The sequence below is a fragment of the Macaca nemestrina genome, chromosome 12 (assembly GCF_043159975.1).
Source record: "Macaca nemestrina isolate mMacNem1 chromosome 12, mMacNem.hap1, whole genome shotgun sequence".
Lineage (NCBI taxonomy): Eukaryota > Metazoa > Chordata > Mammalia > Primates > Cercopithecidae > Macaca > Macaca nemestrina.
This window is the reverse complement of record NC_092136.1, coordinates 57,237,674-57,264,983: the sequence shown is the minus strand read 5'-3', so window position 1 is coordinate 57,264,983 and position 27,310 is coordinate 57,237,674. Positions and strand designations below refer to the sequence as shown.

Genomic DNA, 27,310 nt, shown 5'->3' with positions numbered 1-27,310 from the left:
GGATACAAATGGCACCAAAAGAATACTCGCTAGGCAGGAGTTGTCTGGGTTGGTGTCCCAAGCTCAATCTAGCCCAGGGGATCATGAGGAAGGGTGACTCTAACCCAGCCTATAACCACGATGACACAAGATTATGCTTTGACAAACAATGACTAAGTGTATGAACGTAAATCTGTACATATATGAATGTAAAATGTACCGTCTGCATCTTGGGCAGGTCATCACAACTAATCAGTCCCTCTGGGCTGTGCAGGACCATTCTTCAACAGCAACAGTCTTTATCAGCAACAGCTATATTGTACTTCTCAGATTTCGAGTTCACCCTCCACGTGGTACATGAGACTAACCTTTTGGAGCCCCCAGATCTTACACAATACACAAAGTGAAGGAAAAGTCTTCAAGAGTGAGAACTGAACTTCCTGGTAATAACACTTGGAAAATAATGTCACTAACTTAATAATTACAAGAGATATGACTACATTGGGATTTCCCAGAAAGAATAACACAAGCAGTGACCTGAAGGACACCAATCAGTTAGCCAGGGGAAGTGAGGAATGCATTCCAAAAAGAGGAACCAGGAAGAAACTTGGCAGATTTGAGGAAACTAAAAGGGACCAGTATGGCTGAACTGTGGGGGGCGGGGGGAAGAGCTACATTGCTGTCAGTCTAAAATGGTGAGTTAGGCAAGGAGCAATATCTACAGGGCCTCATAAGGTATGTTAAAGATTTGAGGCTCTATCCTACAAGCATGCAAATAAACACTTTTTCAGTAGAAGAGTGGCATAATCAGATTTTTATTTGTAAAATATGACTTTAGAGGCAGGATGTAAGAGAATCAAGACTGGAAAGTAGCAGGCAGGCCAGCTGGAAAGCTATCTGAGGAAGATGGATGCTAACAGGTGGAAGTAGGTATATAGATTTGGTTGTAGGGAATTTAGGAAATTCCCATCAAATGGCTTCCTTCTCTATGAAATAGCAAATAGAAGAGAGAGATGACTTTCGGCATTGATGGACTAAAAACAGAGATGAGTAAATTTAATCCCAAAGACTTATGGAAGAAAGCAGGCACTCTGGCCTTACACAATTCTGCTGAGCCTGCTCTGCTGAGAAGAGTTTGGCCCTTGTGAATCTGGTGTTACTTTATACTGCTAGGTTAAGAATTCTGTATTATTTTGACAAAATAAATCGAAGGTTCACCCAAGAGATAAAAAGCTATAGAAAGAGAACTTTCCATTTGCTTGCCCTTGTATAGCATGTGGATGTACTCTTCCTAAGTATTACCTTCAAGCAACTTCAGAAGAAAAGACTGAAGGAACTTGGGAAATACTTTTTGCAGTTAACCACAGATGGACCCTAGCTAAACCACAAAAAAGAAGGCCTTATTAAAAGCATTCTTAGCTGATGGACCTTTCACCATTAACCTGTCACTTGGGTCAAAAAACAAAAGATAAATGCTATTCCCCAGGTCTAGCACCACCATCAACATGGAGGAAATGATGAAAGTCCCAGATTACAGGGGAAATTCAACAACCGGTGCCTTTGGGAGAAGAAAGCTGACATTCTGTCCTTATCCCTTCAAAAACATATCCTAAGCAGAAAGAGATCTAGGATCAAAGCTATCTTTAAAGGACTAAAAGGTCTCAGAAGCACTGCTGCCTGCAGGTGTAAAAATAAAGTGACAAAAGTACACTGACAGACCAAATTAGTGATCCCTAAACTTCCTTTTGGTTTGCCCACTACTCTTCCTATTATGACTCTAGAAAGCCCTTGAGAGGGCATCTCCAGGAGTGTCATTTATGAGAAACCGAGTCAACAGAGAGAACACCTAGTAAGATAATTAGTGGATTTTAGAAAAGAGGAAAAAAAACAACAAAGTAGTGAAAGTACAGGAGATGGATTCGCCACCATCTAATCAGCACTACATGGAGAATATAGGTTTTTCACCGTGATTTGCAGTCAAAGGTTAAAAAACTTCACATTTTTAACAAAAATACCAACCCCCACCTCCCTGGAAGTTATAACTCTCTGCTTTTGCTGTAATTGGGGTTTACCCATGGTGTTAATTTCCCATTGGATATAAGCCTATGGCCATCCCTACATTGCAGGCAGCATAAAACTGGGGGAAAAAAAGAAATACCTTCTGCATCAGAAAGCAGAGTTTCACAGCTGGAGTCATAAGCCCTGAGTTCAAATATCAGTTTTGCCATTTACAAGCTCTAAGACCCAAGGCAAGTTATTGAAACTCATTCAGCCTCAGTCATCTTGTCTGCAAAAAGGGATTAGAACCTACCTCACAAGATTATGACAAGGAGAAAAAGAGATACTGTACATAAAGCTCTTAGCACAGTGCCTGGCACATAAATAAGTACATAGTAAGGGATAGGTACCATTAGATATCATTAACTCTCACCTTCACGTTCATTTGTTCATCTCTGCTGCCTCTGAAGACGTCTTAGGTCTTAGATGCACCTTGTTTACCTAGAACCCAAATAACCTGTCTGCTTCTGCCTATCTCTATTTACAGGACTCCCTCACTCCTCCACCAACAATCCCCTGGGTTAAGTTATTACCCATCCAAACTTACAAACTCTGCCGAACCACCCCTCCTATGTAACTTCCCCCCCTGTGCTGGCCTGTTCCGCATGTTGCCATTCATTTCCAGTGTGACAAATCTGAAGTCAAGTCAGATTGTTTCAGCTAGTTTGAAGGCTGCCTAAAAGGCTTTATTTAACCTACAGAAGCCAAAATCATTATTTACATATAAATAACATCATTGGTCAACTGATTAATAACTTTATACTCAGGACCATGCTAGACTCTCCAACTATATTTAATCCTTCCAGATTAAGACTCTAGTTAATTAATATTTTATCCTTCCAAAATATGACTGCATTTATAAGCAAAGAAATTACCTCAAAATGCAGCTTCTAAATAGACTCTCAGTTTCTGCATCTTAATTCAATTCCTTGTTATCTCCAAAACTTGAGAGTTGAGAAATAAAAGCCTCTAGACTACTTTTTTAAAAACCTTAGGCCCACATTGCCTTAAAATTATCAGAATATCTCTTAGTAAACATTCAATAGTAAACATTCAACCTTTTCACTATTTCGTTACTCTCCAGGTATACTTTAAGTCCTGGACTGAATTAAATGAGTCAACAAAAAGAATCTGAAGTATTAGTAACACAAAAATTGGTCTAATGTTTAATGTGTGGTTCATTTAGAGGCAACAACTAAAGATCAGGGTCATTAGTCTTTCCTATGCCCAGATAGCATCTCATCGGATATCTTAACTAAATTCTGCAAATACAGTCAATTGAACCAATATTGCATCTTGTAATAGTCATATATGCTTTTACTACTATAAAGATTACTTTTTTTATTATGTTTCCAATTCATAATTTATTCTGCTACCCAAGTCTCTTCCATAGCATACTTCTTTAATTTAGTAAATGAAATTTTGCACTTCTAAGAAAGCAGAAAATATTTATATTGCCAAGTGATAGACTGACCTCTAGTGGAAATTTTTTAAATTACTGAGTGAGCTTCTCAGGACTTTAATACAGTTATAACTGCCTAACCTATGACATTGTTAAAATAATGTTTAAGGCTGGGCGTGGTGGCTCATGCCTGTAATCCTAGCACTGTGGAAGTGTTTGAGACAAGCCTGGGCAACATGGTAAAACCCCATCTCTACTGAAAATACTAAAAAATTAGCCGGGGTGGTGGCATGTGCCTGTAGTCCCAGCTCCTCGGGAGACTGAGGTGGGAGGACTGCTTGAGCCCAGAAGGTAGAGGTTGCAGTGATCCAAGATCGAGCCACTGCCTTCTAGCCTGGGTGACAGAGTAAGACCCTATGTCAAAATAATAATAATAATAACAATGTTTAAAACATTACTAATAAAATTTAATTCTTAAGTCAATTCAAGCATAGACTAGGGTTAACAGTAGAGACTCTGGTTCACAGCTCACCTCTGTCACTTTCTAGCTATGTAATATTTATCTGGCTCCCCATCTGTAAAATGAAAAAATGAATATTACCTACCACATGGGGTTATCATGAAGATCAAATTAGTCAAAATATGAAATGTATCTAGAACACAGGTACACAGTTCAGTGCTATAAAAGTATTAGTTTTTACTATTTGTGGCTGCAAGAAATTATGGCTGGAGGCAAATCATAATTTCAAAGGATATAAAGAAAAACAAAAGAGTCTTTACAGGAACACATTTCTTTAGGGATTGGCTATAACAAACCAATATAGCACCAATACAGCTATTCCTCCCATTTCCCGTAATAAATGAGCTATGCCTATATAAACAGAACAACGGGGAAAATCAGAAGCATGTAACTACACCTGGATAACCTTTTATAGGAAATACTGGGAAGTCTTTTCATTGTCCCAATATGGGCATGATGAATAACACCAAATTCTATCCTTTAAACCAAAAACAAACTAACAGCTCCAGTCCATGTGAATCTTTCCAGGCTTGAACTCCTTTTACATTTAATATCCACAGCACATACAATTAGCACCTAGCTACACACTAAACTAGTCATCAGTCTCAGATTATCTGAATCATACAATGTAGCACTTTTCTATAATTAACTTATTCTTTGGGCATATATTACAAGATTCTGAACTTTTTAAAACAATATTCAATTGCTTCTACAGCAATATATCTGATTAATGACTAAAAAATGCCTCCCTACAAAGTTAATAATATAATCTCCACCTCTCTTTCCAAGGAAAATCCAAATCAGCAATTATTTTCAGCTGACAGGAATGCACATAAAATTGAAGGATGGTCTATAATTCCAAGGTACTTCCTTAGTACAAAATAATTGCCACCCAGAGCAAAATAGCTTGTTTTTATCATAAAACAATATGATCACTAAATAAAATATAGTTCTTAGTTTCTTCCATCACAGTCCTGAAGTACCCAAGTTCATTTTAGTAATTCACATTTTCTATTCTGGGAACACTCCAAGTTACAATTCAGTTATTCAATGCAAATATGAACTCATTAAAATGGCATAAAAGTTCCTCCAAAATATTATTCATAACATTTACATGTACTTACTACAAGAGACTAAAAGAACTGATTTATGTAACGGGGATCATAAATTGTGGATAATGAATTATATATGTAAAACCACAACTCAAAAATAATTACAAAAATGAATACCACAGTATGGTTAGACAACTTCTAGAAAGCATCATACATACTGTAACATAATTCTCTCTACTATTAAAAGTCACTAATAAGTGTGGTGCTGTTAAAGCATGTATTTCAAGATAACAGCAAAAATTAGACTATTTGAAGTTTTTTGAAAACTTGAGTTTATCTGGAAATATAAAAGCAAGAAAGCTATTTATTATAGTATTTGATATTTCACTAAGTACAGTTCCATAAAACTGTGACCCTGAACATTTCCCTAATAACTGTCTAGGAAATATAATGCAGCAGAAGGAAGACTGATTCTGATACTACAGAGAAAAAAAATCGTATTCTCTTACACATCCTTTGTAAACAGACTTTAATGGATTATGTGCTATATTACCTTCTTATTTTTCTTGTACTAAAGCAACATTTATATTCTTAAGATTGGAACAGTAACAAGTCAGTTCCACCAAAGACACTAAAGTTGACAAGGAAACTATGTACCTAGGCAAAGACCCAAAGAAAAGTATGTATAGTATAAATTTCCTTTTTAGGAGTTATAAGACATAAACATTCAAATAAAGCCCAGTGCTCCCAAGGAATATTATCTGGAGAAGGTCCCCAAAATGACTTCTTAAACACATCACAAGGCATGAACTTACCAAGGTCTATTCTATGATTCTCAATCTGGCTGCACAGTTTATAGAAATTGGCAAAGTGATTCTAGCATGCATCAGTAAAGGCAAAGGTCCCAGAAAAACCAGAACAATCTTGAAAAATAACAAAATTGGAAGATTCACACTACCTTGTTTTAAGACTCACTATCAAGCCACAATAATGAAGACACTGTGGTATTGGTATAAGAATAGACAAATCAACTAAAACAAACAGAAGTCAACTGATTTTTGACAAGGGTGGCAAAGCAATTCAACAACACAAGAAAAGTCTTCAACAAATGGTGCTGAAACAGCTGTATATCCATGAGGGGAAAAAAATTGAACTTCAACTCCTATCTCATACCACCCACAGACATTAACTTGAAATAGATCATATACACAAATGCAAAACCTAAAACTAAAAACTTCTAGAAGAAAACACAGAATGTTTTTATGACTTTCAGGTAAGTTAAAGATTTCTTAGAAAGAACACAGAAAACATTAGCCATAAAAGAAAAACTGATAAATTAGACTTCATCAAAATGTAAGACTTCTGTTCCTCAAAAGACACCATTAAGAAAATCAATAGGTGACCAGGAATGGTGGCTCACACCAGTAATCCCAGCACTTTGGGAGGCCAAGGTGGGCAGATCACTTGAGCCCAGGAATTCAAGACTACCCTGGGCAACATGGCAAAACCCCATCTCTACAAAAAATACAAAAATTAGCCAGGCGTGGTGGCACACGCCTGTGGTCTCAGCTACTCGGGAGGCTGAGATGGGAGAATCACTTGAGCCCAAGGCTACAGTGAGCCATAATTGTGCCACTGCACTCCAGCCTGGGCATCAGAGTGAGACCCTGTCTCAAAGAAGGAAAAGAAAAGAGAAAAGAAAAGAAAAAAGAAAATGAGTAACTGGCAAGCCACAGACTGGGAGAAACTATTCATAATACATACATCTAAAAAGAACTTGTATCCAAAATTAGAATTCCTACAACTCAAAAATAAAAAGATAACCTGTTTTCAAAAAAAATGGGCCAAAGAACAGATACTTTATAAAGCATATATCAGTGTTCAATGAACAGATAAAAAATTTCACAAACTTATTACTCATTAAATAAATGTAGTTAAAACCACAATGAGACATCCCTACACATCGTCCAGAAAGATTAAAGTTTAAAAGACTGACAAAAGCAAATATTAGGGGAGGATGTGAGGTTCTTGCAACAAGAACCCTCATTTGTTGAGGGTGGGAATGGAAAATGGTAAAACCACTTTGGAAAACAGCTCTTCTATAAGGTAAACATGTATCTATCCTATGAACGAATAATTCCAATCCTAGGTATTCACCAAAGAAAAATAAATACATATGTCTATAAAAAGCCTTATCCAAATGTATAACAGCTTTGTTTGTAGTAGTCAAAAACTAGAAACAACCCAAATGAACGTCCATCAACATGTGAATGGATAAATCGATTGTGGTATACCCACACAATGCAATACTACTCAGCAATAAAAATGAGTAAGTTATTGGTGCACACAACATAGTACTGTATGATTCCATTTACACAGAAAATGCAAACTAACCTACAGTGACAGAAACATATTCAGAGGTTACCTGAGAATGCAGAGGAGGGCAGAGACAGGCAGGATGGAGACATTAAAAAGGACATAAGGGAATTTTGAGGGGTGATGGATATGTTCAGTATCTTGATTGTGCAACAGTTTCATGGATGTGCACATATATAAAAATCAAATTGTACACTTTAAGCATAGGTAGTTTATTGTATGGCCATTACATCTCAATAAAAGCTGTTACACACACCCACAGACACAGAGGGCAGTTCTGCTTCTGATCAAGACAGAATAACAGGGGGACAGGTCTTACCCTTCTGCCATAAACTGCTAGAAAACTGGACAAAATACATGATACAATGGTTTTTGGACAATCACACAAGACACGGCACTGCAATACCTGGGAGAGGGAAAGCAAACACGAAGAGTTCCATGATTGCACCAGTTTACCACATAGAAGCAGTTTCCAGAATGCAGCAAACTCCCCAAAAGCCCAGCAGTGTAGCTTAGTTGAGGGAAAGAGCTGCACAAAAGACAGCTTCCCAGATCTGCAAAACGATACACGAGTCTCGGCTAAGAGCTAATGCAAGCATATGCGAGGCCAAAACTACCCAAGTTGGAAAAACCTTGAAAACAGTATGCTAACTAGAATAAGCCAGACACAAAAGAAAAAACATTGTATGATTCCACCTACATGAAATATCCAGAATAAACAAATTCATAGAGATGGAAAGTAAATTCAAGTTTACTAGGGATAGGAGGGGAAAATAAGGAGTTACTAGCAAAGTTTACAGAGTTTCTGTTTGGGGTGATAAAAATGTTTTGGAAATAGTGGTGATGGTTGTAACAAATTGTGAATGTAATTAATGCCACTTAATTATACACTTAAAAATGGTTAAAATGGGGCCGGGCTCGGTGGCTCACACCTGTAATCCCAGCACTTTGAGAGGCCGAGGTGGGCAGATCATGAGGTCAGGAAATCAAGACCATCCTGGCTAACACGGTGAAACCCCGTCTCTACTAAAAATACAAAAAATTAGCCGGGCATGGTGGCGGGCGCCATAGTCCCAGCTACTCCGGAGGCTGAGGCTGGTGAATGGCGTGAACCCGGGAGGCGGAGCTTGCAGTGAGCTGAATAACAGCTAATCGCGCCACTGCACTCCAGATTGGGTGACAGAGCGAGACGCCGTCTCAAAAAAAAAAAAAAAAAAAAAAAAAAAAAAAAAAAAAGGTGAAAATGTCAATTTTATATGTATTTTACCACAGTAAAAAACTAATTTTAAAAAAACTATCCAAGGCTCGTGTTGGGAGTGGGAGAGGAAGGAGAACTGCCTTGCAAGAAAAAGACAGACAGAACAATTCCCAGATCTCATACAAGATTTGGGAACAATTCTTATTCCTGCCAGACAGAGAGGAAAGATATCTTAATACATAGGGCAGCAAGTAGAATTTTCAGAAGGGTTTCATCTTGACAACAGAGATAAATTAGCCCTAGACTAAAGACCGCTCCAGACCTGCCCTACTTAAGCTTAAAAGCAAGTCTCAAAAGGCTTCAACTGATTTCAAGCAACTTAACTGCATGCCAGAACAAAGCCAACACTATTTAAAGAAGTCACCTAAATCCACAATGTCTTGGAACCAGTTAAAAGTTAACGGGCATACAAAATCTGCAAAAATATGCCCCAGAAATGAAGAATCATACAAATATGTTCTACATGTCTAACAGGGTAGAGAAATACATAAACATGATGGAGAGAAAAATGAAAGATTTTTTATTTATTTTATTTATTTATTTTTTTTAGAGATAGGGTCTCACTATGTTCCCCAGGCTGGTCTCGAACTCCTGGCCTCAAGCAATCCTCCAACCTCAGCCTCTGAAGTCACTGTGATTACAGGGATGAGTCACTATGCCTGGTGCCTGAAAGATATATATATAAAGATATATATATAAAATATATATATATACATATATATATATATATTTTTTTTTTTTTTTTTTTTTGAGATAGAGTCTTGCTCTGTCACCGAGGCTAGAGTGCAGTGGCACGATCTCGGCTCACTGCAAGCTCCGCCTCCCGGGTTCATGCCATTCTCCTGCCTCAGCCTCCGGAGTAGCTGGGACTACAGGCGCCTGCCACCATGCCTGGCTAATTCTTTGTATTTTTATTTTTTGTATTTTTAGTAGAGACAGGGTTTCACTGTTAGCCAGGATGGTCTCGACTGAAATATATATATATATATATATATATATATATATATATTTTTTTTTTTTTTTTGAGACAGAGTCTTGCTCTGTCACCCAGGCTGGAGTGCAGTGGCCGGATCTCAGCTCACTGCAAGCTCCGCCTCCCGGGTTCACGTCATTCTCCTGCCTCAGCCTCCCGAGTAGCTGGGACTACAGGCGCCCGCCACCTCGCCCGGCTAGTTTTTTTGTATTTTTTCGTAGAGACGGGGTTTCACCATGTTAGCCAGGATGGTCTCGATCTCCTGACCTCGTGAACCACCCATCTCGGTCTCCCAAAGTGCTGGGATTACAGGCTTGAGCCACCGCGCCCGGCCTGACTGAAAGATATATTTTAAATGACCCAAATGGAACCTCTACAGATGAAAAATACAATACCTAAAATGAAAAATGCAATGGATAGAATTAACAGCAGATCAAATACTACCAAAGAAAAAATCAGTAAAGGCATAGCAATAGGAACTATCCAAAATAAAATATTTAAAAAAAAAATACTCAAGGAAAATATGAACAGAGTCTCAATGACTTGTGGGAAAGTATTAAGCATTCTAATGTATATATACTAAATGGAGGACCAAATACAGAAAAAAGAGGTGAAATATTTCTAAACATGACAAAAACTACAAACCTACAGATCCAAGAAGTTCAACAAACTCCAAAGCTCATTCAAAACAAACGGGTAAAAAAGGAAAAATTGATAAGCTGGACTTCACCAAAATTTAAAACTTTTTATCTGCAAAAGATCCTGTTAATGATTAAAAAGACAACTTACAGACTGAAAAAATGATTGCAAATCACATATCTGACAAAGAATTTCTATCTAAAACACACAAAGCATGTCTAAAACTCAACCTTAAAAAATTCATCTAGAAAATGGGCAAAATACATGAATAGACTTTTCACAGAGGAAGATACACAATGGCAAATAAGCCCATGAAAAGATGACCAACATCATTAGGCTTTGGGGAAATGTGAATTAATATCACAATGAAGTATCATCAATCAGAAAGGCTAAAATAAAAAATAGCGGCAATACCAAATGCTGGTGACAATATGGAGAAAACGGATCACTCGTACACTGTTGGTGGTCATGTACAATAGTACAGCCACTCTGGAAAATAGCTTGGCAGTTTATTTTAAAACTACAATTGACTTATTACATAACCCAGTCATTGTACTCTTGGGCATTTATCCCAAATAAATAACTTACGTTCACGTAGAAACTTATACACAAACATTCATAGCAGCTTTATTAGTAACAGTCAAAAACAGGAAACTATTCAAATGTCCTTCAACAGGTGAACAGTGAAACAAACGGTAGCACATCGATACTAAGGACTATTACTTAGCAATAAAAAGGAATATACAACAGACTTCGATGAACCTCAAGGGAATTATGCTGAGTGAAAAAAGCCAATCTCAAAAGGTTACATATTGTATGATTCCATTTATATAACATTCTTGAAATAACAAAATTATAGAAATGAATCTGTTTCCAGGGGTTACAGATAGGAGAGGGGTAGGTATGAGTATAAAGGAGTAGACAGGAGAGACCCATGGTGATGGCACAGTTCTGTATCTTGATTACAGTGATGGTTACACAAAGTTTGTGGTTACACAAGACCTGCCTTGAAGTTGCCCGTGGACCCCAACACCACATGCTGGAGTGTTGCCAGTCCCTCAGTGGCCCCTCTCCCTCCCTCTCCATCCCCACTCACCCCAGAGGAAGTGGACACTTAGAGATGGAGCTAATATGAGTCTCAGGCATTAAACTGCATAGAACTAGAAACACATATACACAAATGAGTGAATATATAACTAGAGAGGTCTGAATAAGCTTTGTGTACTTGATTCCTAGTATGATAGTATACTACAGTTATGCAAGATGTTAATATTGAGGGAGGATGGTTGAAGCATGCTCAGAGCCTCCCTGTGTACTTATTTGAAACATTTTGTAAATCTGCAATTATTTCAAATTAAAAGTTAAAAGAAAGAAAAAAGATAATCAGAATAGCCATAAATACTTTTTCTCTTTTAAATAACTATAAACAGTAAAGAAATTAAATTCTTAGTTAAAACTTTTCAACCAAGAAAACCCTAGACCCAGATAGCCTTGCTGGTGAATTGTATCAAACATTTAAAGAAGAACATTTAAAGAAGAAATAATACCAGTTCTATACAAACTCATCCAGAAAATAAAAAAAAGAACAGTTCCCAATACATTACCATGTTACCAAAACCATGTGACAAAGACACTGCAAGTACATATAACTACATACCAATATCCTTCACGAACCTAGATGCAAAAATTCTTAAGAAAATGTTAGCAAACTAAATCCTCTAATATGTAAAAGGATAATGAGGCTAGACGTGGTGGCTCATGCCTGTAATCCCGACACTTTGGGGGGCCAGGCCAGGAGAACTGCCAGAAGCCAGGAGTTCAACACCAGCCTGAGCAACATAATGAGTCCCCGTCTCTACAAAAAAAAAAAAAAAAGGAGTAAAAAAAAAAAAAAAATAGCCAAGTGTGGTGGCATGCACCTGTAGTCCCAGCTACTAAGGAGGCTGAGGCAGGAGGATCACTTGAGCCCAGGAATTTTAAGCTACAGTGAACTATAATTGTGCCACTGCACTCCAGTCTGTCAAGGGAGCAAGACCTTGTCTCAAAAAAAGGGGGGGAAGGGGGGAAGGGAAAGGATAATGAAATTGCTTTAATTCTTCGTAAAAATGGCAAGTGTTGGGGAGGATGTGGAAAAACCGGAACCCTCATACATTGCTGCTGGGAATTTAAAATGGTGTAGCTGCTGTGAAAAACAGTTTAGTGGCTTCACAAAAAGCTAAACATAAAATTACCACATGACCAGCAATTCTACTCCTAGGTATACATGCAAAGGAATTGAAAGCAGGGCCTCGAACAGATACCTGTACACCAACAGTCACTCACTACAGCGTTATTTACAATAGCCAATAGATAGAAAAAACCCAAGTGTCCATCAACAGATGAACAGATAAACAAACTGTGGCATATGGACACAAGGGACTATTACCCAGTCACAAAAGGGAACAAGCTCTGATAAAACATGGATGAACCATGAAAACACTATGCTCAATGAAATAAGTCAGACACAAAATGACAAATATTGTAGAATTCTATTTATAGGAAATAGCTAAAATAGGCAAATTCATGGAGACAGAAAGTAGATTAGAGGTTATCAGGGGCTGGAGGAAGAGAGAAGAATGGGGAGTTACTGCTTAATGCTATAGAGTTCTGTTTGGGGTGTTGAAAAATTTTGGAAGTAGTGTATAGCCAGCTAATGCCACTGAATTGTACACTTAAAATGGTTGCAATGGCAAATTTTATTTCATATATATGTATATATTACTACAATAAAAAAGAGGATAACATATCATGACCAAGTAGGGTTCATCCTAAAAATCCATGGTTGGGTTAACGTTTGAAAATCAATCAAACTTACCATAGTAATAGACTAAAAAAGAAAAACTATATGATCATCTCAATAGATGCAGGCTGAGGAGAGTGGAAGAGACTAAATCATGGAGTACCTTACGAGTCTTAACAAGCTTATACTGTATTCTAAAGACTACAGATTCCCCACCAAGGGATATATTAAGAGGAAGATGTTAAAAAGACTTAACTCAATCTAGTTAGCCAATCAATAACCGACATTTGTAAATGGTAGAGAAAATGTTTACGGGATGCTGTGCCAGAGGGCAGCAAACAGAAACCAGGCATCTGAGATGGGGAAAATGAAGAGAGACTTCTAAAAAGAGGACTGAAGAGGAGCCGAAAACAAACAGCAGACGTTTCCTAATCCTCATGACTGTCTCTCGCCACCGCCACTGCACCAATGTCTGGGAAATGCATATTAGTGATCATACTTTGCATGGGCAAGAAAGAACAGTCCAGGTTCCAAGGTGACCTCCCTCATTCAAAATAAGAATTACAACCAACAATCAAGTCAGTGTGCTCTTAGGCCTTTAAGACTTCATTTCCTTTTGGTACTTTCCAAACTATTTGATGTTCATGAAACCATCTACTGTAATAAGAAGAAATCAATAAACCTGAAATCTATTTTCAGATTGTAGATAAAATTTTTATAATGTATTACTATCTATCTGGCTATAAATATATGCCACAAATTTCATCACTTCAACTGCTTAATGTGTGAATATACCAGATATTAACTTTCTCATACTGAATAATAACAGCTAACATTTATTAAATACCTTTTTTTGTGCCAGGAACTGGCCTAAGTACTTTGAGAATATTGTCTCACTTAATTCTTATAACAATTTCATAAGATGGGTTCTACTACTATTCCCACTTTACGGATCATGAAATAAGACACAGAGAGGTTCAGCAATTTGCACAAGGCCATACAGCTAATAAATGACAGAGACAGGCTTCAAAACTGGAAATCTGCTAACATGCCAAACTCCTAACAACAATGCTATAAAATGAAACAAGTGACAGATGTTCCAAAGCTTTATCAATTCTCAAAAGACTACTGGATGACTTTAAACAACCTTGAATAAGACATGAAAGAACTGCTCTACTTCCCTGGGATTTAACGTTCCATACAATAAATAAATTATATGCTATAAGTGATCCTCCTGTCTTAGCCTCCCAATGTGCTGGGATTACAAGCATGAGTCACCATGTCCTGCCAGGGAGATTCATTTAGAAGAAAATTTGGGAAGATAGGAGCCCTGAAATATGTCTAGTAAATAGTTAGCAGAGGGCACTATGGTATCTAATATGATACAACTATCAAAATATGGCAGTATCACTCTTTTATATTCAATTATGTCTCAAACACAATACAAATAAACTAAAAAGCTATATTTCTGGATAAAAGATTTTAAATTCTTCAATAATCAAAGTGACTTTAGACTGTACTCCAGAGTTCATTAACTACAGATTCTAAGAAACAAAAAATAGCAGAAAGAAAAATCAAAGATATTTCAAGAATTCAGTAATAAATCAGAATATTAGGAGGACAAATCAAACTAAGTCTTAACTCAAAGTTCAAAAGCTTAGATGACTTTTCATATGCTTTACTTATTATTTACTACTTATGCTACATGCTATAAGCAGAATAATCTTAGATATGTTTCTTGATTCTGCCATGTCACCTTCCTTGAACTTGTTTATCTGGGCACATAAACATATTATTTTTCTTTACTATACATATTCTTTTTAAAATCTCTAGAACCACTACTGGACATAGTAATTACTCACTCAGTAACAGGAAAAACGCAAATTACTGTGTAATATTAACATTTATTTTCACATTCAACCTTATATTCTACCAATGCAGAAGCTATGAAGGTGTATGTATACATACCATTTACACTCTATTCTATCTTACTGCTCTGCAGTTCTTTATACACAAGCTGACTTTGGCTCTCTTCAATTTACATACAAATATTAAAAATCTCCTTTTGCCCATTTTCTGGATATACTCAATGGTAACAGAGCTATTATAACCATTTTTATAGGGCAACTTTCCTGAGCAAGAATCATACCATAATCCTAATAAAGGTCAAATGCAACAGTGCCTCTCCAGGGAAGTTCTTCCACGCAGCAATGAGTCATTTTTCTTTAGGAATGAAAGTTTCACTCTGTTGAGTGAATGTCTGCTCATATGCAGACATCTCTCACTACAAGTCAGTAAACTATGCCATAATCTTCTCTTTCCTCATTTTGAAATCTACAAACCCATACATATATATGATTACAGTGCCTGATATGGAGCTCTGCTGATAGAAAAGCACTCACATGTTTATGATTTATCACACACCTGTACTGGGAAGAAAAACCTTCTTTATTAGTGAATTTCACCATGTTCATAGTAATCTCCTAGTTTCTTGTTTAACATATACAATGAATTTACACATGTATAAAATAACATAAATTAAAAGTTACCTATGACAGCATCACTTGCAATAACAGCACAATACTGGAAAATGTTCAAATACCCTTCAGTAGGGAACTATTTTAGTAAGTTGTGGTACATCCATACAGTGGAATACTATGCAGCAATTCAAAAAATGAAGAGGGGTTTTTTTAACTGCAACAATATCTAAGATATTTTTAGGCAAAAAAAAATCAAGGTGCAAGATAGCAACTACAGTATACTACCACTTGTATAAAACAAGGGTAACATTTTATTTATATATAATACACTATGTGTATACCACATATGTACATTTTTGTACATGTAATTTACACACACACACACACACACATCTCTGAAAGCATACTCAATTGTTACTTGGCTCCAGGGAAATGAAATGGATATCAAGGCCACAGAGACAAAAGGAAGACTATTTTACTATATACTCTTCTTTTTTAAAAGTATATACCAGTCCAACTATTATCTATCTAAAAACTAATTAAATTTTAAAAGAATATATAGGGATATAGGGTAATAATTATATGCAGAGGCTCTGTTGGATAAGAAAATCTGGGTTTAAGTCTCCATTCTTCCATTGACCAGTGTGCAAGTTAGGCAAGTTCTCCAAGCCCCAGTTTCCTCATCTGTAAAATGGAAGTAATGATAGTCACTGTGAGAACTAAAACCAATCAAGTACATAAAACATTTAGCACAGTACCTGGCAATTATTATTATTTAGTGTTATCTTTTAAATGGTACTGCAGACTTGGAAATCACCAAGTTATAGTCATTACCATTTCCTTTTTCTCTTTTATCTTATTCTGAATGAAAAAATTTTGCTAGTTCTTTTAAAATGTGTGGCACTCAATCATTTCTGTCCATTTTATAACCACTAGAGATTGGCCCAGATCCTGAAGAATCAGTTAGAGTATGGATTTTGAGAGCAATTAGGAACCATCGTACAATTGGTATAGGTTTTTGATTAAATCTAAACCTTTCAGTGGAGCCCTTATTGCCACTATATATAGGCATATCTACAGAATCTCTACTACACTAAATACCAAATGAAATGCCACCCATTTATACTTGTATCCCTATTTTAACATTTATAAGGTATTTTCAAATACTTTAGTTCAATTCCTAGAATAAGAATCTCAGAAATGGAAGATCCTTTAAAATACAATGTAATTTCTTCAGCAATGATGAGGGGATCAGAGCATATATTTTTTATCTCTCTGTAGATGAATATTTTTAATTTAAGAGCAACCTGTTAAATATGAATTTAAATTATACTAAATAATGAAATAAATAAATGAAATGAAAGCCAAAGAAGAGAAGTGACTTGCCAAAGATTCACATGCTTTACAAGAAAAAAAAAAAAAAAAGTTGCCTAGAATTCACATGTTCTCATTTTACTGCTCATTTCATTCACATTCTGACAAGGAAGTCATCAAGTATGCTATTTTCCCTCACCTAAAAGGCTCTTACTTATATAACCTAAAGCCCCGTTTACATCTAATAATCTGATTTTTAAAATGGGCAAAAGATTTGAATAGACACTTCTCAAAAGAAGACATACAAATGGCAAATGGGTACATAAAAAGGTGTTCAACATCACTGATCATCAGAGAAATGAAAATCAAACGACAATGAGACATCATCTCACCCCGGTTTAAAAGGCTTTTAAAAGACAGGAAATAACAAATGCTAGAGGAGATGTGGAGAAAAGGGAACCCTCGTACACTGTTGTTGGGATGTAAATTAGTACAACCACTATGGAGAACACTTTGGAGGTTCCTCAAAAAACTGAAAATAGAGCTACCATGTGATCCAGCAATTCCACTGCGGGGTATATACACAAAAGAAAGGAAATCAGTATATGGAAGAAATATTTGCAATCCCATGTTTGCCGCAGTACTATTCACAATAGACAAGATTTGAGGGCAACCTAAGTGTCCATCAATAGATAAATGGATAAAGAAAATGTGGTACATATACACAATGGAGTACTATTCAGCCATAAAAAAAGAATGAGATCCAGTCATCTGCAACAACATGGATGGAAATGGAGGTCATTATGTTAAATGAAATGAGCCGGGCACAGAAAGAAAAACATCAAATGTTCTCACTATTCGTGGGATCTAAAAATCAAAACAATTAAATTGATTTTTAGATGGTTTTAGAAAGGATGGTTACTAGAGGCTGGGAGGAGAATGGAGTAGGGAGAAGGGGGAGGGGGATCGGTAATGGGTATGAAGAAATAGAACGAATGAATAAGACCTAGTATTTGATAGCACAACAGGGTGACTATAGTCAAAATAATTTAATTGTACATTTTTAAATAACTTAAGGAGTATAACTGGATTATTTGTAACACAAAGGATAACTGCTTAAGGGCACAGATACCCCATTTTCCATGATGTGATTATTATGTATTGCACGCCTGTATCAAAGTATCACATGTATCCTATAAATATATATACCTACTATGTACCCACAGAAACTAAAAATTGTAAATTATAAAAAAAGAAAACCTTGTTCACAGAACCTATCTTGGATCTGGTAGCCATAAGTCTCTCCCCTCTGAATTCCAGCTACTACCATAGCAAACAACTTAGCACTTCATCATGGGTTATCTGCAGTCTTCGTGTTGGTATTGTCTCCCCAGCTGTAGGCAATCTGGAAGCAAGTTGGTCTGGTAAAAAAAAAAAAAAAAAAAAAAAAGACATTATAATCACCACCATCTACCCTATCTCCTCCTCAGCCTATTATCCCAGACATTTCCCTCCATTTGGAAGCTCAGACTTCTCAGCCAAGCAAAGGTATCTGCTGCTTCATTCATTCCCTCCCTCTAAATTCCTCCTGGGATGCCTTTTCCTTCCTCCTCACCAACTCACATTCCTCACCTTGAGCCAAATCTTAACCCAATCCCCCTCACACAGAAAGCCTTAACTCAGCCCATTTTCTTAGAAACCTTTCTGCAACCAATATACACAGTGTTGTACAATTTTCCTATTCACACCTCATAATATTTCTGCATATATGCTTGGAAATGTATATTTCTGCATATGAGATAATTTATCAGCCTGGGCAACATAGTGAGACCCCCATATGTACAAAAAAAATAGCCAGGCATGTTGGTGCATGCCTGTGGTCCTAGTTACTCAGGAGGCTGAAGCAGTAGGATCACTTGAGTCTGGAAGGCCGAGGCTACTGTAAGCCATGATCCCACCACTGCACTCCAGCCTGGGTAAGAGAGTCACCAGGGAATTTTTCCAGCATGATGACTTTCGGTTTCACAATACCAAATCAAAGAACCTGCACTGAGCTAAGACTCATCCCAGAAAAGACTTAGAAAAAGACACCAAACACTTAAAGAGGGAGTCTTCTAAGTGTCTGGAATAAAGTCTGTCCTGAAAGAGAACTCTCTGTCCATGAAGGATGGGTCCATTTCAAAGAGAAGATATGTAACTTCCCCTATTTGATTAATTTATTGGCATGATAACTTGCATCAGTTTAAAGGCATTTCATCCACAATGAGGAAAAGCTAAATGCACTAAATCTTCTTTCAAGGAACCTGTATTTTTTGAACTCCTAGCAGTTTGCACTTAATGCTTTATTTTAAAATCAGATTTAATCATTTCATATAACCAGTACTTCTTCAGGAAGATGGATTTCATTTTACCTCTACATCTATTACCCCAGGTCAGAATTGCAATGAATTGTAATGCCATTTGAAACCACTAACACAGCACTCAACAATCCAATTAGTAAGTGAGTCTGAAAACACAATTTTCCAAAATGATTACAGTGCTCCCACTTCCTATTCTTAAATATCTAAGACACTAATTGAATGTCCATACTATTTTATTTATAGGTCTTTCTCAAATACTCTCACAATAAAACCACCAATTTTAATTCCTACTTCCATAAAAGCTCTTTGTTGGCTCTATTTTGAGGACTTAACAGAGCTATATTTTTTTTTAAATCAATTTGATAAACAAAAAAAAAACATTTTCTTATGATACTCAGAGATCTCTACAGCATACAGCTTGATATTTTTTAACAACGAGAACTAAGAACAAAACTAAAAAGTGTAATTCTCAATTATACAAAACAAATAGGTGTTGTATTAGTCTGTTTTCATGCGGCTATAAAGAACTGCCCAAGTCTGGGTAATTTATAAAGGAAAGGGATTTAATTGACTCACAGTTCAGCATGGCTTGGGAGGCCTCAGGAAACTTACAATCATGGCAGAAGGCGAAGGGAAAGAAAGGCACTTTCTTCACAAGGTGGCAGGAAGAGGGGAAGAGCCGATTATAAAACCATCAGATCTCATGAGAATTCACTCAGTATCACAAGAACTGCATCAGGGAAACCGTCACCATGATTCAATTACCTCCACCTGGTCTCTCCCTTGACATGTGGGGATTATGGGGATTATGGAAATTACAATTCAAGATGAGATTTGGGTGGAGACACAAAGCCTAATCATATCAAATATGTATGTTTATAAGTATATATGTACATGGTATATATCCTCTTAATTATCTTTTAAAATTTTTATGTCAGACAGTTTTTATCCACATCACAGCCTTCTGGGCTACAGTATGTTCAGAAACATAAAACCAATGATATAAGTCACCAAAGCAAACCCTACAGTGGAGAAGTGGCCACAACGTAGCATCAGTAGTGGAGAAGCAACCACAGAATCTAGAAATTACAAACAGTATATGAGGACATCTGGCACAGCATGAAATTTCTTTCACAGAAGATCTGATGGATGCTGACATGGACACTGTTTAAAGTTTTCCAATGACAGGGAACCCACTCCTTAATTTCCTCAAGAAGCTCATTTCATTGGACACCACCAGAATGTTTTTCCTCAAAATGAGCCAAAATTATCTCCTTATAAAACTTCTTACAGATCATACGTAATTACGTCATTCTTACAGATATGACTAGTCCTTCTTTAACAGGTTTCTGCCTTTCAGGTATGAAGAAAATGATCATGTGTCCCCTTGGTCATATGCCCTAGAGGTTGCCTTTTCTACAATCCCAACACCCTCACCTGTTCTTCACATCATTTAAAAGTCTTCACTATCCCAGTCCCCTCACCTTCTGGGTGAAATCCAATTTGCCAATATTTCCACTAAAAAATGGCATCTAGTACTAAAAGCAAAATTCCACAAATTATTGACATTACTCATGAGAAAGCAGATATTTAGGAAAGGATCAAACTCAAGAACCCTCTGCTTCATAGGCAGCAAGTCTTGACATGTACTATGGAAATGACTAGATGAACGGAAAGTATAAATCAATACTATCCAAAGACAATGATAAGAAAGATGGGGGGAAGGTAGTAAAAAATAGTATCATCAAGCCATTCATTCTGAAAGAAGTTAACCCACTATATGCTAGTCCATAGCTTAAATTATCCGAGATAATGATAATGTGGGTGTAATATGACCAAAACTTTCTAAATTTACAATAAGCATAGTTATATAGAGAATAATCACATCCTCTGAAATAAGTTACTTCTAATCTCATCTAAAGAATCAAATCAAATAAAAAAACACTAGATGTAATTAAGACTGTTGAGTTTCTCTGGAGATTATAGCAATCAGACATTTTAAGTATTCTAGGAATGAAACATTTGAGACAATTAAGGAAATCCTATTGAAGAAAAATTAGTCTGTAAAGCAGAGATAATATGGGACTAAGAAATGGCTTATTAATAACATTCAATTCTGAGTATAATGAATACAGCTATTACAATTTCAATTCACTGGTGGCTGAGCTCAAAAAGCTAAAATGCTGCCACTCAATCTGCCTCAAGGATCCAGATCTAATCAGTACAGTCACTGCCTGTTACATTTATTGAATCGCAGAATGATTTTAGGCTGAAAAGAATTTAGATGAAAAAAAAAGAGAGAAAACAAAGCTAGTAAATGGTAGGGCCTGAACTCAAGACCAAAATCTGGGTCTTTGCTATACTTGAACAACTCTTCAAATATTTGCAAATAGCTATCATACCCTCCCTTCTCACCTCTCACCAATCTTCTTTCAATGCCGGTTCCTCCAATGATTCATAATGTAGGGAGAATTCCAGAACTAAGTTCTACATGAGTGATGTCTGGAACTTCATACATATTCCTTCATGTCTGAAGTGCCAGCTCGGGCTGTGTCTTGCGAGAATGAATACTGTAACTGGATACATTAAGGATGGCTGCTCAACAAGACCAGAACTCCTGAGCTGCGGGTCACTCCTCAACTCTCAGTTATTAATACCACAAAAAAGGCAGGGCAAGAGAGGCCTGAGAGACACAGCCTTGGAGCAAGGCCAATCAGTAAGAGACTATGGGCGATGATCAGAGCAAGACTATGATAATGCCAACGTCAGAAGCACCAGAAGATAAACCTCTGGTTTAGGCATCTTCCCCCTTAAACCTAGCCCTTCTCCAACAGCTCTCTCTCTACAAGGTCTCAGCCATCCAGTAGGAAAGGTCTTTCCTGTTACTAAGTGCTGGGGCAAACAGGAGATAGACCCTTTCAGACAAAGCATACAGCCACAGAGGGAGCTCTCCATGAAGTGAAACGTTATAACCCTAAAGTAAACAGGCGGTTAATCTAGGCAGGATGCCATATGAAGACAATGAGGAAGGCAAAAAGCCCAAAATAGCAGATTCTTAGAGAAAATGCAACAGACAAAAGACAAAGAAAATGATTTTTTTTTTTTTTTTTTTGAGATGGAGTCACCCAGGCTGGAGTGCAGTGGTGCGATCTCAGCTGACTGCAACCCCCACCTCCCAGGTTCAAGCGATTCTCCTGCCTCAGCCTCCCCAGTAGCTGGGATTACAGGCATGCACCACCAGGCTTAGCCAATTTTTGTATTTTTAGTAGAGACGAGGCTTCACCATGTTGGCCAGGCTGGTCTCAGACTCCTGACCTCAGGTGATCCACCCACCTTGGCCTCCCAAAGTGCTGGGATTACAGGCGTGAGCCACTGCGCCCAACCCTTTTTTTTTTTTTTTGAGACGGAGTCTCACTCTGTCACCCAGGCTAGAGTGCAGTGGCGCAATCTCAGCTCACTGCAACCTCGCCTCCCAGGTTCAAGCAATTCTCCTGCCTCACCCTCCCAAGAGGATGGGACTACACGCGCCCACTACCACGCCCAGCTAATTTTTGTATTTTTAGTAGAGATGCGGTTTCACCATGTTGGCCAGGCTGGTTTCGAACTCCTGACTTCAGGTGACCTGCCCGCCTAGGCCTCCCAAAGTGCTGGAATTACAGGCGTGCCCAGCCAAAAATGATTTTTTTAAGCTAGCCTTAGAAGAAGAGCAAGTCCAAGACAGATGTTAATTAACTACAAATTGTGTTTCTGTCTTATCCAACAAAATGGACCTCAGGCCAGGCTCGGTGGCTCACGCCTGTAATCCCAGCACTTTGGGAGGCTGAGACAGGCAGATTGCTTGAGACCAGGAGTTCAAGACCAGCCTCAGCAACATGGCAAAACCCTGTCTCTACAAAAAATACAAAAATTAAAAATTAGCACCAGGCATAGTGGCTCATACCTGTAATCCTAGCACTTTGGGAGGCCAAGGCGGGCAGATCACTTGAGGTCAGGAGTTCGAGACCAGCCTGACCAACATGGTAAAACCTCATCTCTACTGAAAATACAAAATTAGCCAGGCGTGGTAGTGGGCGCCTGTAGTCCCAGCTACTAGGGAGGCTGAGGCAGGAGAATTGCTTGAACCCGGGAGGCAGAGGTTGCAGTGAGCTGAGATTGCGCCACTGCACTCCAGCCTGGGTGACAGAGTGAGACTGTGGGGCACACCTATCATCCCAGCTACTTGGGAGGCTGAGACAGGAGAACTGCTTGAACCCGGTAGGTGGAGTTTGCAGTGAGCCAAGATCGCGCCATTGCACTCCAGCCTTGGCAACAAGAGCAAAACTCCATCTCGAAAAACAAAAAATTTAGCCGGGCATGGCAGTGCATGCCTGTGCTCCCAGCTACTCAGGAGGCTGAGATGGGAGGATGGCTTGATCCCACGTGGCAAAGGCTACAGTGAGCCGAGATCATGCCACTCCACTCTAGTCTGGGCAACAGAGCCAGACTCTATCTCGGAAAAAAAAAAAAAAAAAAAAAAAAAAAAAAAAAACAACGGACTTCAAATCTCAACCTGGCATAACAGGCTCTTTGTAAAATGGCATGCTAGCCTGTTGAGTCATTGTCTGCCATTATTCTTCTAGATCTCAACGTCCTCTAAGACTTACATGCTTTTCCACCTCTAGGCCTTTTAGTCTGCTGCTCCTTCTGCCTCAGCTTCCTCTTCCCTTTTGCTCATCCCTCCCCGACTTCCCCTAAGCAGGCACAGAAGTGCTCTCCTCCATCTCCCTTCACACCAACCAATGTGTCTGTTACAGCACCTGCCACAGGGGATTATAATTTCTTGGCTTGGGCTGGGCACGGTGGCTCACGCCTGTAATCCCAGCACTCTGGGAGGCCGAGATGGGCAGATCACTTGAGGTCAGGAGTTTGAGACCAGACTGGCCAACATGGTGAAATCCTGTCTCTACTGAAACTACAAAAATTAGCTTGGCATGGTGGTGGCCACCTGTAATCCCAGTTACTTGGGAGGCTGAGGCAGAAGCATTGCTTGGACCCGGGAGGTGGAAGTTGCAGTGAGCCAAGATCACACCACTGCACTCCAGCCTTGGTGACAGAGCAAGACTCTGTCTAAAAAACAAAAAAAAATTATTGGCTGTTTTTCCCTCCACAACAGATTATGAGCTCGACATAGAGTGTATCTTTTTATCTTTGTATCCCAAAAACCTAGCATAGTATCTGGCTCATTATTTAGTAAGTGAACGACTCAAATGAAGGAAGTGAGGGATGAGTGCAGTGGCAACCGCATGCCAGGCTGTGTGTCATGTGTATCTGGCATCTCTCCCTCAGTGATCTGTGACAGACAGAATGGTGTCTGATGCACAGTAGGTGATCAACAAAAACAACAAATCAAGTGAACAAACATGAAAAGAGCTATAACAGATTCAGCAAAGTATTATTTATAACAACAAGTATGAAGATCCCTTCCAACTCTAAGACTCTATGGAGTTTTTTACACTGCATTTATACAAATCTATTAGAAAATTGGAAAACATAGAGATGGGAAACTAGCATTTATTGAAGGGCTACATATTTGTTAGGCACTTTACCTATGACATTTGCTTTTCAGAATTCTGGGAAATTATAATTATAAGCCCCATTTCATAGAAAAAGGAACCAAAGCTAGAAATGCAGGACCAAAATTTGAACCCAGGTAAGCCTGAGCTCACCAATCCTAAGCTTTTTCCCACTGCACACTTGAACCTCTGGGAAGAACATGAGGCACACCTCCCTATCATTCCACTCCAAGAAAAGGAGTTCTGAACAAGCCACAGTTCAACTGGATCACAATTCCAGAAGAAGGAGTTTTCAATGGAAGGTTAAAAAAAAAAAAAGATGAAAAGTTCTTTCTTCCCTTGAGGATCATCATCTTTTCTTTGTGGAAAGGTTCTCATGGCCCTTCCTGTTGCTCCCATGAGGCTGTAAGGAAAATCTTAAGGCCTCTTCACCTTAGGAGAGGGTAATCCTTCCTTTGCTCTTCCCTTTCGCCAAGGGGTCAAGTGGGAATCAGATTACAATCCTGAAAAAAAGATGGCAAAGAGGCACCCTATAGGTCAACTTAGAGGCCTTAAGTGAGATTAGACAGGGAAGCAGACTTGAAGCCTACATCCTCAACAGACCAATTATCTTAGTTCAGGCTGCTCTAACAGAATACCATCAACTGGGTGGTTTAAACAACAAACATTTATTTCTCACAGTTCTGGAGGCTGAGAAGTCCAAGACCAGGACACCAGCAGATCTGATGCTTGGTGGGGGTACTCTTCCTGGTTTGCAGATGGCCATCTTCCTGCTGTGTCCTCGCATGGTGGAGAACAGAGAGCACTCTCATCTTTCCATCCCCTTATAAGGTCACTAGTACCATTCATGAGGGCTCCACCCTCATGACCTAATTACCTTTCAAATGCCCCAAAATACCATCACACTGGGGATTTAGACCTCAAAATATGAATTCTGAGGGGACACAAACATTCAATCCATAGCACTAATTCACCAAATTATATCCCTACATGGAAATTTGGAGCCAAAGTCCTGTTAGCAATATGGAATGGTTCTTTGTCTGGAATGTCCTCTGTGTAGGATGGTGGCATATAACTGGAGTGACAAGGAATTAGCCAAATTTTGTCTCCCCAAAACATGCCTGACGAGTTGACTTTAACAAGTGAAATGAAGTGTACAAGAAACAGGACAACTGAATAGCTACACATAAAAGAACGAATCTGGACATCTACTTCAAATTATAAACAAAAATTAACTCAAAATGGATCCAGAATCTAAATATAAGAGCTAAAATTACAGAACTTTTAGAAGAAAACATACGGGTAAATCTTTATGACCTTGTATTAGGCTATAGTGTATTTTAGATATGGCAACTAAACTGAAGAAAAAATATATTGGACTTTATAAAATTAAAAATTTTTGTGCTTCAAGGAACACTACCAAGGAGGTAAAAAGACAATCTACAAAATGCAAGAAAATATTTGCAAATCAATTATCTGAGAAGAGTCTAATATCCGGACTACATAAAGAACTCTTACAACTGAACAAGAAAAAGACAACCCAAATTAAAAACAGACAAAATATTTGAATAGGTATTTCTCCAAATTAAAAACAGACAAAATATTTGAATAGGTATTTCTCCAAATTAAAAACAGACAAAATATTTGAATAGGTATTTCTCCAAATTAAAAACAGACAAAATATTTGAATAGGTATTTCTCCAAAGAACATATACAAATTGCAGATCTTCCATATTAACACATGAAAAGATCCTAACATCATTAGTTATCAGGAAAATGTAAATCAAAACCATAATGAAATACCACTTCACACATACTAGGATGGCTATACTCAGAAAGACAGTAACAAGTTCTAGTGAAGCTATGGAGAAATGAGAACCCTCATACATTGCTGTTGGGAATGCAAAATGGTACAGCCACTTTGGAAAACAGTTTGACAGTTCCTCAAAAAGTTAAACACAGAGTTACCATATAATCAGCAATTCTACTCTTAGAGAACCCAGGAGAACTGATAATATATGTTCACACAAAAACTTGTACATGAATATTCTTAGCAACATTACTCAAAATACCAAAAAAAAAAATGAAAATCACCCAAATGGTCATCAACTGATGAATGGATACACAAAATGTACCATACAATGGAATTCTATTTGGTCATAAAAAGGAATAAAGGACTGATACATACTACGACAGAAATGAACTTTGAAAACATCATGCTAAGTGAAAGAAGTCAGATGCAAAATGCCACATATTGTATAATTCCATTTATATAAAATTTCCATAAGAGGCAAATCTAGAGAAAGACTGATGTTTGCCAGGGGTTCAGGGAAAGGGAGAACAAGGCATGACTGCTATTGGATGTGAGGGTTCTTCTTGGGGGTGATAAAAATGTTCTGGAATTAAATAGTAGTTATGATTGCTAGTGTCACTACTGTTTAACTAGTGCGTACTTTAAAACGGTGAATTTTATGGTATGTAAATCATATCTCAATAAAAAAGGTGAGGTGCAACTATAAAAAGGCGCCAAGTTTACAAATTATATGTACCATCAAAGAGATATGACAG

General features: G+C 37.8%; 1 protein-coding gene across 9 annotated transcripts in view; it reads right to left on the bottom strand.

The window, feature by feature from the left end:
- Positions 1-27,310, bottom strand: part of LOC105488736 (serine/threonine kinase 33) — a 221,534-nt gene that overhangs the window by 187,845 nt on the left and 6,379 nt on the right. For 5 of the 9 annotated variants that reach the window (XM_071075132.1, XM_071075135.1, XM_011753093.2 and 2 more), the window contains exon 2: positions 18,091-18,251. The exons of 1 other annotated variant lie outside the window; for it this stretch is intronic. Coding sequence is in view for 1 of the 8 variants with exons in the window: in XM_011753098.2 (XP_011751400.1) it covers positions 18,091-18,126 (36 nt within the window). In the remaining 7 variants the exon portion in view is untranslated. The remainder of the gene's footprint in view (positions 1-18,090; positions 18,252-27,310) is intronic. 3 more of the 9 variants (XM_011753094.2, XM_071075136.1, XM_011753096.2) reach the window with 2 other exon arrangements.